Raw genomic sequence first — 13,381 nt, 5'->3', positions numbered from 1 at the left:
CTTCCGTCTTTGGATAGGAGGTGGCCTAGGTAAGTGACCTGGGGTTGGCAGAATTGCAACTTCTTTTTGGAGACCTTGTGGCCATTTTCTGCAAGGAAGTGCAGGAGTTGAATGGTGGCTGTGACTGCTAGTGGAGTGGTGTCGGCTGCCAAAAGGATGTCATCGACGTATTGTACTAACACCACCCCATCGGGTAACTGGACCTGATCCAGCTGTCTCTTGAGGGCCTGACTGTAGATGCTGGGGCTTTCTGTGTAGCCTTGGGGTGCTCGGAAGAACCTATATGAGCGGGCTTTTAGGGTGAAGCCGATGAGATATCGGCTGTCTGGGTGGATGGGGATAGAGCCAATGTGGGGTGTCGAGGTGCGGTCTTTAGGAGGTGCGTTCTTAGGGACATTCGTCTGATAGTGTCCTTTGTATTGCTCTCGTCCTATAGTCACCCCTTGCAATTGTGCGATCATCACCCTCTCTTTTAAGTCCCTTTTCTTTTTCTCTGTTGCTCTATCGTTTTAATTTTTCTGGTGCTCGTAATATTGGGCCATCTGAAGGATAGCCGCAGGTTTGGAGGCCGCCCAACTACTCTCGCTGGCCTGTAGTTTCTGGGAGACCTCCGGTGACAAACCCTTAACATAATTTTGGACAAACAGATGGTGTCCGGTTGCAGTGGTCATGTCCTGGCCGCTGTAATCGGAGAACACCGTTTCAAACCGGGAGAAGTAGTCTGATACGTCCTCCTGGGGTTTCTGACGACAAGCCGTTACTATCGACCAGTCCACTTTCTTTTCTGGAATCAGGGTTTTCAATTTCTGTACGATTTTATCTGGGAGGTCTAAAATGGATTTCAAAGGTTTCTGTCCAGGTTCTCGTTGCCTATCTATGCCATCGAGTTGTGACCAGGTATGTCCGAACAGCTCAAGGTGGTCGACTTTCCGGATTTGCTTCCACACATCAGCTGGTAGACATAACCCGAAAAACAAGTCGATGTCAGCCAGGGTCATAATCGTCGAACCTAGGGCTGTACCTAATTCAGTATAGAAGGCAGTGGGGTTTTTACGTAAATCGGGCAGAGATTTCCGGAACGTCAGAATATCTTGCCGATCCCATGGCTGGTAGACCCAGTTGTACACTACCCTCCCTCTTGCATCTTTGTGGTTGACGTCATCGTGAGTCCCTAGACCTCGTGGAGGAACCCAGTAAGGGACAGCCTCTCTTATTGGCATCATGGCGCTAGCTCGCTCAGTTTGTGGTTCGGTTGCTACAGGTGTCGTGGGTTTAGCTTCCGATTCCTGTTCAGTGAGGTGGCGGAAAACCTCAACCGTACGCGTAAGGAGGTCCGTCACATCACACTCGCCCTCATCCCCGATATCAACCTTCCTGTACAGAGTCGTTAGGCTCTCGGGACCCTTGTCTCGATATCGGTCCTCGTACGCATTCAAGACATGGTAACACAGTCGTACGGCAAAATGTCGTCTGTGGCTTCCTGTATGCGTGTTGAACATGTCCGTGACGTGCTCTTCACTTTCCTTTCTTTCTACCAATGTCCTCACTACCTTGTCAATCCCTGCTCGCTCATCCTTGCTTAATCTGTTTGTTCTTGCATAATCAGCCTTCCGGGTCTCTGGGTCATCTAACACTGTCGCTTGTGCTGTACCTAATACAAGGGGTTCGGCCGGCACAGAGGCCACGGGGGCCGAAGCTCTGGTACTACTCTCGTCTGTGCTTGGGGGTGGTGGGTGCTGTGCTAAAGGTTGGGAAGGGGCATATGGAGGGGGCATGTAGATGATCGGAGGACCTAACAAAAGATCATCGTTGGCCCGCTGTTTCAAGGGCAATTCAGGATAGAGCGTAGAGGGCGTTCTAACCGGACACTGGTTTGATGTTTTTACCTCTAGTTTCTATTTGGCTTCCTCTCTTTCCTTAATCTCTTCTTCTAGTTTCTTAGCAGCTAGGTGGGCTGCCTTTCGCAGCTCTTTTCCCAACCTACTCTCATTTCTCTTTTTACGTTGTTCTGTTTCTTTGCGCCACATGCCGAGACTATCGAGCATAGTGGGCGTTGTCTTGTGTTTCCCAAGGGCTGTTTCTAGCGCGCTTATTTTATCCTCATCAAAGGACCCTATCAGTGGCCACTGACTTTCTCGATCCTTTTTCGTATATTTATGCCACAGCTTACTATATGCTATAGCGATCAATCCATGCTTCATGAACATGTCCTTATTAGGGGTGCCTTCCAGTGGAGCCGGATGGTTCATCTCTAATAAGCGGTCCGGGCTAAACAGGCTACCAATCAGTGGGGAGAAGACAGGCATGACGGATTACAACGGGGACAAAAGTCTGCACTACCTATCTTATCACTGCGTGCAAAGACTAGACAGAATATTTCTATTCTTCTTTGTTTGCAGGCGGTGAATACCTCAAAAGAACCAATATCGAACAGTCAATGTTCGGTCAATCAAACAATCAATGGGGAGAATAAGTAGGCACGACGGGTTACAACGGGGACAAAAGTCTGCGTTAACTACCCTTTCACTACCTGCAAAGAGAGAACCTGTTCTTCCCTGTTTGCAGACAGAGAATCTCCAGAGAACAATCCGCGAACAACAGTTCGGGCCAAACAATCAATCAGTGGGGGAGAAAGATAGGCACAACGGATTACAACGGGGACAAAAGTCTGCGTTACCTATCCTTCACTGCTTGCAAAGAGAGAGCCTGTTGTTTCTCCGTTTGCAGATAGTGAATCTCCAAACAATTCAACAAAAGAGTAATACTAGTATTTTCCAAACAATCAAACAATCATTTCGCAATTCGTCGTGTTTACACGACCTTACCTGGACCGCATGGACAGTTTCTTGTCTTCCGAATCCAGCGCCCGATCGTCCTCTATTCTTCGTGATTCTCGCGGCACTCCTGATGGTTCCCAGTCAGGACCGTAGATCACTCAAGAGAGGTCTGTTTGGAACCAGTGAAGTTCGGATGATCGGCTGTCAGACGAGGGTCTATCGGACAGGAGCTCTCCCGATCGTTGCAGTCGTTCACTCTGTCGTCTGGACCTCTCCCACTGGATCCACGAGTCGCTGATGGGCCCCACGTTTGGGACACCAATTGTGGAAAAAGGTAGGGCTGATGACCTTTTTCAGAGTTGCCCGGCGTTAACCGCCTCTATACCCACTCAAGTTACCAATCAAAGAGGCAGGCGCTGGAGACTGGAAGGCAAGAAACAGAAGTTTTATTCCGACGGAGCAGAACACATCAAATCAGACAACAGGGTATCTTCTTGAGGTCCTCTAACCGCATCTCTGAGGCCTGGCCTCTTATACACAAGTTTATTGCTTTATTGTGTGAAACACATCTCTGTCAATACTTTGATGTACGGAAAGACATCTTCGGAATCCCCGCCTCAGGCCCGTTCCCACACACATTTACAGTTGAAGTCCCCACCCCGGTCACAACAGGTGATGATTATCGCGCAGCTGGACATTCCGCCGATTCACGGAATGTATGAGGTTGATCGGATCTCATAGGGTGGGGGCTTTGATCAACTCGTGGATCCTTTGATGGGGGAAGCTTCCTACTGTACGGGGGGGGCAATAAACAGTATCCGCAGGGCCAGGTGGCGGCCTGGGAACGAGTAAGACAAACGGGCACACAGGAAAGGGGGTTTTATCAAAGGACCCGGGACCATGAAAGGAATGAAAGGAGGTGTCGCGCTGGGAACAGGATGGGGTTCCGAGGCAGTGCTGCGCTGAAGAGGGGTTTATGACCCAAGGCATGTGAGAGCGGGGGCTGTCAGCGTGCGGGGGATGCTTGCGAGGCCAGGAGAGAGAGAGAGAGACGCGCTGGCTATCAGTGATGGGCAGAGAGGCCATGGTACTCAAAATGGCTGCCGCTTACGCGCACGAATGGGCTCGAAAAGGGGGCAAGATGGCACCGATAATGTTGACGCTGCGGCCTAAGTTTTAACACTACTTGCTCACCCGCACCGTGATCCGCTGTCCTGGGCTGAGGAGAATCACAATGATGAAGCATGCCACCTCTGGTGAGTGAGGGAATTCGTCCTTTAAAAGGAATATCCCTGTTCAGCTAGGTTCTTCCTTTCCACCTCTTCTCAGACCCAGGTGTTTGTTTTTGTGTATTACTCTTTCGTGCTGTCCAGTTCTAGGATGCTTTGGATCACACCCGCTTGGCCATATCAAGCACACAAGTCGGTTCCCTGATGGCTCTCTGCCCAGCAGGATTATTCAAAACCTTAGACCACCGAATACAAGTATATGAAGGCATGTCATAAACCCCTCACTGCAGTTGAAAATTGTTCATGTTGTGTCAAAGCTTTGAGACTTGTAAAGAGCACTGTCACCAGGAATGTCTTCTTAGCGCTAGCTTTTTAACTGCAACACTAACACAACATCTAACGACCTTGATAATAAATGTAATTCCATATGCTTTCTAAAGTGGCTTATATCGGACAACGCTCAGACAAGCAAGGTAAGGGCATTCAAGATCTCAGATGCCATTTAAGAAAACCGCCCACCAGGGCAGATAGTCTTTTTACAGGGAGTAATGGAAACCAGGTGGGCATTAGAAGACCCCAGACTCATTGAATCTGGTTACCATGTGTAGCAGCGGATGTATGACGTTACAACGCATACTTTTACCACGCATACCATTACAACGCGGTATTTACAACGCATACTGTTACAACGCATAGCGCTTAGAGGTGCTGGATAGTGGTAAGTATAATTTTATATTCCAACTCCAGGCCCCGTTGACACTAGGGAAGGTGTTGGATATAAAATTATACTTATTCCCTATCCTAGAGCGCCCCCCAGCGCAATGCGTTGTAATGGTATGCGTGGTAATGCCTGCGTTGTAGTGGTAGTGCGTGGTAAAAACTTTGTTGTAAACGTTGTATACCATAGCAGCAGCCAGTGGAGTCTGCTCAAAGATGGAGCCACTAAAGAAAAGAAGGTTTTTGACGCCCCAACCTTCCCACCACCTATTTCTGAATACACCGCCCAGAACAGAAAGGGTTCAACAATGGCAATTGTTTGTTGGATTCAGTTGCATCATGGACCCACCTGAAGTCTCCTACAGAGGGTCATGATATATCTAGAGAAAGCAACAGATGGGGTTGTCCGAGGATAGACTTTAACTTTGCATCCTTGTCCAATTTGGGGAAAATCAGAGAAGATTAAAGAGGATTGTTCAAAAGCCTTTACTATCAAGGATTTCCCTTAGATTAGAAATAACTTTTAGATAAATTAACAATGTTCTTTTTCCGGAGTGGTACTGTTTGTTAAAGGGAACAGAACTAGAGAAGTATTTTTATTCATGATGATTCTCTGCTTCTCCGGGTGTGGTGCTTGGTTAATGTCTTTCATTTGTTCAGGCGGAGTACGGGAAATAAGTATGTTTGAAACTGGGTAGCCAAGAAGAATTGATAGCTGTCAGAGGAATAAAATCGTTGCCAGGAGTTTCTTTCTCCTCCATGGACTTGAAGATTATGGCCATGAACTTTACAATCATGAAGAGTCCACAGCTACATGAAAATAGAGATTCTGCAATACAAAGATTGTATGATCTGGAGAAAAATTACCTACACTCAACTGGAGAAATTGGTCGCTGTTAGTGACTTCGACCCTCTCGCTTTTTGAACTAGTATGTAGTGGTCCTCCTCCGCCTTGCTCACTGACAAATTACTAGGGTGACACATCCAAAATGCTTCATGACTTAACAATTAGTTTTCTAATTCAAACACTGTCTAAATCTAATTTTGGGTTTGTTTGCTTCTGATATTAAATCAGCATCATTGCAAACATGTTCGCACACTGCAGTTGTAACCTTGAGCTCTTTGTGTGGGGAAAAGCCGTTGGAAAGAGGAAAAATATGCATCAATCTTGTGTGAGATTTAGCAAATAATCCCTCATTCCAACCTGTGAAACTCAGACAGGGCAGTAATTTCTCCACAGGGTAAAACCGTAAAGTGAGTTATCTGATTTACCATGGGATGAAAAAAATGTCTGCTAAATTCCACCAACCTAGAATGAAAGCCTTCCTCTAGTTACTAGAGAATTCAGGACTAGATATAGTTCCAACTTCAGGGCTTTTTAGGTTTCTTATTTGCCTGACTTTCTCTAATTGGGTTACTCACTTCACCACTGCAGAATCCTCTTGACTTGAGCCTGTGTATGCTGACCATCTAAGCAGATGGGACACTTTAGAAAGTAAAACATGCTTGAATTCCATCTCTTGGGGGTAATTAATTATATTTTGTCTGTGTTTAAAGCTCCTTAATTGGTCAGTAAACTATAGGACACTTGCACCAAAAGGCTGTCAAAGCTCATGGCTCATGTTTGATGCAGTTTGTGTTGGAGTCATAGTTCCCACATGGGATTTTGAGAGCACAAACTTTTTTTTTCTTTACCTTTCATGCTTGGTTTCCAGTACCATGTGCGAGGAAGGTTCGAATGCCTCAAATGAAGGGAGGGCTTTATCCATCTGTGTATGAAAAGAGGGTTGTAGGTCAATAGCAATTCTTTCTCTAAACAAAGTTCTATGAAATGCATCATGGACTTCTAACCTTAGAGAAGGCAGCGGAAGCTCCAGTGATGTCTGGGGCAGAGCTGGTTTCAGCAGGACCTGAGTGTTCCTGTAAAAGAGTGCATCAGGACCTCTCTAATTAACTGACAACCTGTGGTTGAATATTTCAGACATATTCTATTGACACTTGCTGGTGTCTACTTGTTTCTCTATAAAATCAAGGAGCGAAGGATCCGATGTACCAAACTTTGGTTGCAAAATACTGGTTGCAAATTGCGACTAGTATTTTTGCAACCAGTGTGGAATTTTGCAAACCAACCTATTTACTAGTAAGTCAGTTCACAAAATTCCAAAGAGTAGTTGGTCATAATCCAACTTACCCCCTTAATGTTTAATGAGGGAGTGGCTCACTAGTACTGGTTGTCCTCACAGGGATTGTGGCCTGCTGGGGCCAGCAGACCACCATGTCTCTCATTGTTTTTTTTTTTTAATGGATCGCAAGTTTTATACGTTATGAAAGTTGTTTGGAGAGTAGACAATGGTCCACTGCCTCCTACTCCCCAGCAAGATGCTTTTTTTAATAGGCACAAAGGGAAATTGCTCCCAAAGGAACCCTTTTGTTTTTACAAATGGGTTAAACACCCTCCTGCAGACTTGGGGTCAGTAACATTTTAATGGGTTACAGCCACTGTTTCTGCCATAAACCCTGGATATGTATGGATAGAATCGCTATTTGGGAAAGACTCCCACAACAAACCTCTTCCAAATAGCAATTCCTTATCCATTTCTACATTCATTTGAAAATCGGTAGAAAATTGCCAACTCTCGAAATGGGTTTAGTACTTTGTAAAAAGCACTTTTGCAGTCACAGACTACACCTCCTAGCATTTGCAGGCACAAAAATACATTGAACATCTGGCCCTAAATTCACAATAGAGCATAGTTTAATACTGCCCCCTAGTGGAAGCTCATGAAACATTGTCTGTTCTCCTTAGAGGCTATCAACCAATGCACATAAACTAGCACTTCTGTGCCAGGAGCAGGACACAGTGATTTTGAAGCCGTGTAAATTGAAAGTCTTACTTTTCTTTGCGTCATGACCCCTTCTGGGCATGCTTAAGGCAGGATTTGGGCTGCTTAAAATTAAGAGACATCCAGAATGGTTTATTCATGATATAGTTGAGAAGATTTCAGAACTGCGAACTGACATGGTTCCACCGTGTGCCTCACAAAATGTCTTTCGGTGTGGGTGTTGGGCCAAATTCTGCTGGCCACCAGCTGTGGTTTCACTTGGAGGTACTCTTCCCGAAGATCAGTGCTTCTGTTTTGTCAGAGTTGAGTTTGAGGTAGTTGTCTCTCATAAAAATGGCTACATTGGTCATGGCGTTACAGAAATTGGTTTTGGTGTTGGTGGGGTCTTCGGTGAGCAAGAGGATAAACAGAGTGTCATCTGCATAGGAGATTATGTTGAGTCCATGGGATCTGACAACATCTGTGAGGGGGTTCATGTAGATATTGAACAGGGTTGGGCTGAGGGATAATCTTTGGCATAGGCTGCATATGATGTCCTTAGGTGCCGAGTTGAAAGGGGGCAGTCGGATGCTCTGTGTGTGTCCTGTAAGAAACAATGCAATCCACTTCAGGGTGCTTTGCTGTATGCCGATGTTGTGGAGTCTGTCGATGAGGAAGTGGTGGGAGATGGTGTCGAGCGCAGCAGAGAGATCGATCAGGGCTACAGTTCCTCTGCATCGAGGAGAGTTCTGATGTCATCTGTGGCTGCAATTAGATTGGTCTCAATTATGTGGTTGGCCTGGTATCCTGATTGTGAGGCATCGAGTAGGTGGTTTTGTTCCAGGTATTAGGGGAGCTGTTGGTTGATGGCTTTCTTGAGTATTTTGGCAATATCTACTGCAAAGCAATCTAGATTATTACAGTGCAAAATTATCACTTCACAAGAAGCTGTACATGGTTCTTGACGTCTGTGCTTCACAGCATTATTAACAGTTTATTTTGCACTGGATTGACAGGGGCAGAGGAGAAGATAAACCTTCTCTGCAGAAATGTTTGCAGGAAAATTGCCCTACGAAAATTGGTTTGCAGAACAATTTTCCTACAAACAAAATGTTTATACGACTATTTTCCTGCTGAACATAGCTCAGTTTTATCCACTAAAGCAGATATTGAGTGATTCATGCAGCGTCCTTTTTTAAGGATATCCAATAGCAATCATTTGACTGAATTGGTTGAAGAATGTTCCCAAATACAAGTTGGTGAAGTTTGCTAACTTTTCCCTCCTTTTTCAACAAACATTTGAAATGCAAATGATGATGGCAGTGTTCAGTAAGAGAGTTTATAGGGAGGGAGATAGTAGAAACATCAGAAAACATATTTTGGGTCAGTACTTTTTAACTATTACCAAGCATATTTCGGTGTGTACCTTGTAACTATTAACACTTTGGATTCCACGCAGAGGTAAATTATTAACCCTGTAGCCAAAACTGACCACGCTGTATTTAGTCAGGAAGACGGATTGAAACTGGCCTTTGTTAAGCTACCACTGAAGGCACTTACTGAAGTGACTGATTCACCACGCAGGTCAAGGCCTGTCAGACAGTCTCTGGTACCTGAAGTGAATTCTGGGGTGACCCTTTGGGTCTTCGTCTCTTTGTAGTTACTCACTGTGCCCTGAATTGTGTCTCTTTCTTAGATCCCATACCAGGAGCTAGGCGGGAAAACGCTCTGCCTATCCATCTATGACTTTGATCGATTTTCCAAGCACGACATCATCGGTGAGGTGAAGGTGCCCATGAACACTGTGGACCTGGGGCAGCCCTTCGAAGAGTGGCGCGACCTTCAGAGCGCAGAAAAAGAAGAGGTAAGTCATAGAAAGTCCGGGTAAGCAACAGAATCAAAAGACATAAAAAAAAGGATCTGAAAAGCAAAGTGATGAATTAAGTGATTGAAAGAAGGGGTAAGAGGTAAAAAGGATAAGAGGCTAGTCATAGAAAGAACAGCACAAAAATATTGGGTCAAATATAGAAATAATTAGGAATGGACAGTAGACTTTATGTAAAGTGTTTTATATGGTAGAAAGAACAGGTAAATTGCAAACGAAAGAGGTAGGATATGTGCAAAAACACATGTCCACGATAATCATTATGTATTTCTCACGTTTTAAGTAGCAATATTGCCTTCATTTCCTTACCCAAACTAAAGTCTGCAAAATGCCCAACTTGAAAAGCTGATTCCTGTCTCAACTTTTGTGCAAAAAAGTTGAGGCGCCTTTAAAACATGTTTTGGGTCTCCCCGTATTAAAAACTGTACTTTGCTCACATTTAAAATGTGTTTACGTCACTGAAACAACGGAGGTGTGATGTACATGTGTAACATAAGCTGCTTGCATGTGTTGCTCAAACGAAGTGGTTAGAAAAGTGGGGCTAGAAGTGAAGGCAGAAACGGAAAAATCCCCTCGTTTCCACAAGCGAAGTGTAACTGCGGAATGAGAGGCCATAGATCGAGATAGTTATGCACCACAGCGTAGAGCAGTGATCCACCTACAAAGAAAGCATTTTCATAAACAAATGTGATTCACAATACAGTGGGAAATAGTTTTCTCTTTTTCTAACCTAGTCTTCATGTTTCTAACATGGCTTGAATCAGGAATTAAAATGGCATTTGGGTAGCAAGTACTTTTTCATATAAAACAAAGTGCTCGTATATTTTATTCTTCATGTGTTGTGGAATGGGTTCCTATGGGGCCACCATTAGCGAGCTGCGAAGTTGCCCTAACTAGCATCACTGGCTCTGGCTTTATGGCTAATAGGGCCCTCACTATGAATTGTCTGGGATTTCCCCACTACCAAAGTTACTGTTACAGGGACAGGGGGAAAACCGACCCATTCTGAGTTGTCTCTTGAGGGTTCACATAGAAAAGTGCAGTTTCCTGCATAATTCAAAGTCGTGCTTCTCGTTAATTCGTACAGAGAGGCACGGTTTACCACTGATTCCAGAATATCGATGGTCAGTTCAGAGCGAAGAGGCCACTTGTAGTAACGAGGGCCCACGCCATTACCTAGGTGGTCGTCAACAGGGCATCACAGACCACCAACTCTGGTTGGCGGAAAAATGTCTCTTGGTTCTCAGGGCGAGAGAATTCCTTGCACTGGGCATGATACCTAGAGCACGGATGCCGGAGTCCAACCAGGAGGGCGGGACCACGCCTGAGTTTTAATATATTCTTGATAAGTACATTTACACACAGTCAATTTAATTAAAATTAATTTACACAGTTAGTGGTTATTCTGAAAATCTTGCATGGACCTACCTGCCTTCCTGGACCTACTTTGGTTTGACATCACTGACTTTGAGCGATAATAATAATAGCGCCTGTTTCCTAGTGCCCAGATGGGAAGCGCAGTAGGTGGAATCTAGTTACAGTAATGTTCTCTCTGCTCATCGCCAACAGCCCGAGAAACTCGGAGACATCTGCATATCGCTGCGGTACGTGCCCACTGCGGGGAAACTCACCGTTAACATCCTGGAGGCCAAGAACTTGAAAAAGATGGATGTCGGAGGATTGTCAGGTACGTGCAGAGATGCTTTCAAACGCAAGGTGGCGCAAGAGCCCTTGCACAACACAGCCGACGCTGTGGATGCGGTTTCTATGCTTTACTAATAATCCCTGGAATTGTCTAGTTCATATTGGCACAAGCGTGTTTGTCTCGTCCTTTTTGTAACTCGCATAATTTTCTACAGCAATTATATACTATTTAGGCGTTGATACATTTTCAAGACAATCTGGGGCTGATTTACAAGCCCATTGCGCCGCTGGTACTTCACTTTTAAAATGGGACAAATTGACGCACCAGCGGCGCAAGGGGCTTCGTAAATAAGCCCCTCTGTATTTTTAATTATTTCATAAAGGGGCGCAATATATGTCCCTGCAATCCAGGCGGGGAGGGGGGCAAGGGGAGAGGGTGACAGGGGAATAATCCTTCAGGGAACTACATTCCCTTTCAGCAGCACTAAAACAAGCGAATCAAAAGCATCTGTAAAATGTACAAAAAACAAAGCAACATATATTTGCTTTTCCATCTATTTTTCAGATGCCTTTGTCAGCTCTCAGTTCCAAGTGCTATCAGACTGCTTTCAAACTCTTTTTCAATGTCATATAGTCCCTCGCGCATTCCATTGCATATGGAAAGGCAAAGCCATTAGGGAAGTGGTGAGACTAAAATACTCCGGTGGGATTATCCAAGGCGTGATTAACAATGTCTCAAGTCAATGGCTAAAGGTTCAGGAGCAAAAAAAAGCTAACGGTTGAAGGAGGCTGATCCAAACCATGTTAAGTAAGAAAAGAGTACAGTATGTATAGGGCCAGCTTTTCCATATTATGGTACACTTCTCAAATAAAGTGCCTAAAAAGCCATCAGTTTTGCCGACAATCCTGTAGGGGCATTTATAAAATATTGCAATAATTTTATTTTGTGTTAAGCAGCTCTGATTGTTTCCCAAAGTTGTTGATGGTTTCACCAGTACGCTCTGTACTCATAAACCTTTGTAATCAATTGAGCAAAGGAGTGTATTTTTTAGTCCAATTTCTCTTTTTTAGGTCGAGCCTACCCACATAATACTAAGAACATACAGGGGCTTGCAGCCAACACACTGCTTACCATTGGTTGGCATTCTTGTCACTCATTGGCCTGCTTCTTATTTGTGTCACAGCTTGTCACTCTTTCTTTGTCTCTCCCATGAAGCATTGCTTCTTTACCCATGTTTTTGATTGTCTGGCTTTCTATGCAGTCTGCTTCCACTGCCTGCTTTTAGGGAACTACTTTTTTATTTTTGTTTAAGCACTCCTTCAGAGTGCATGTATTTTCCATTTCTCTCCAAGTGGGATCCCCCCACACCAAATTCCATGCAGCTCTTATATACTATATTCTTATACACCGTGCTTGATGTTGGTGCGTTCATATGCAACATATTTTCATATTGATTTCCTTTGTTTTCACACTACTTCTGCTATGGTTATTTCCTGTCCTTCTATAAAGCTTTGTTATAACTTTCTTTTTAAATAGAAGTACATGTGCACATCATAACTCCACGCACATCGTATTCTGATGCAGCTTCGCAGCAGCAGGAGATTTCACCTGATGAAGGGCTAACTTTAACCCCTTCGCCGCGGGGCTGATTCCCCCGCAGCGGGGGGAGGGGGGCCGCGCACGGCGCCGTGGGGTTGATGACGAGCCCAGGCTCGTCATGCAGCACGGTGCTCGTGTGCTGGTGACGAGCCTGGGCTCGTCATGAGCCCGCCCGCGCAATGGAACGCTCATGACAGCGGGGGAATTATCCCCGCGCGTGAGCGTTCCACGGCTCATGACGAACCTAGGCTCGTCACCATTACACGAGCACCGTGCTGCATGACGAGCCTGGGCTCGTCATCAGCATGAAGTGGTTAAGCCCAAAATGCATTGGGATCATCGCTAAATTTTGTTTGCAACATTAAAAGGATGGCATTTCAATGTTGAAAGAAATCCACTTAACTTCATTGTACGAATAAAGAATAAAGATTTGTCTCAACAGAGATTACAACTACTCAATCGTTATTTTCAAAATCAGCATCAAAATCTGAATATCGCTCAGGTGATTCAAGTGCTGCAGCGCCCAGAGGGACGTTCTATAGGTGTAGAGAATGCATGACATCCAATTCACTCTTGTGTTCACCCTACTTCAACTATATCAATACTTTTCTGTCTTGCTGCAATAAGTTTCTTTTTAGATCTTGCCTACTGCTAGCACATGTACTGGCACTGTGAGGGGAGTATTGTTTACAATAGGTGGCTTGGAG

The 13,381-nt window shown here is 44.9% G+C and overlaps 1 protein-coding gene across 2 annotated transcripts in view; it reads left to right on the top strand.

Moving 5' to 3' along the window:
* Positions 1-13,381, top strand: part of SYT2 (synaptotagmin 2) — a 356,952-nt gene that overhangs the window by 300,062 nt on the left and 43,509 nt on the right. For both annotated transcript variants that reach the window (XM_086920344.1, XM_086920342.1), the window contains exons 7-8: positions 9,242-9,409; positions 11,000-11,117. In XM_086920344.1, the coding sequence (XP_086776470.1) occupies positions 9,242-9,409; positions 11,000-11,117 (286 nt within the window). The remainder of the gene's footprint in view (positions 1-9,241; positions 9,410-10,999; positions 11,118-13,381) is intronic.

This window comes from Lissotriton vulgaris, chromosome 5 (assembly GCF_964263255.1).
Source record: "Lissotriton vulgaris chromosome 5, aLisVul1.2, whole genome shotgun sequence".
NCBI lineage: Eukaryota > Metazoa > Chordata > Amphibia > Caudata > Salamandridae > Lissotriton > Lissotriton vulgaris.
The sequence above is the reverse complement of the archived record's forward strand: the minus strand, read 5'-3'. Positions and strand labels throughout refer to the sequence as shown.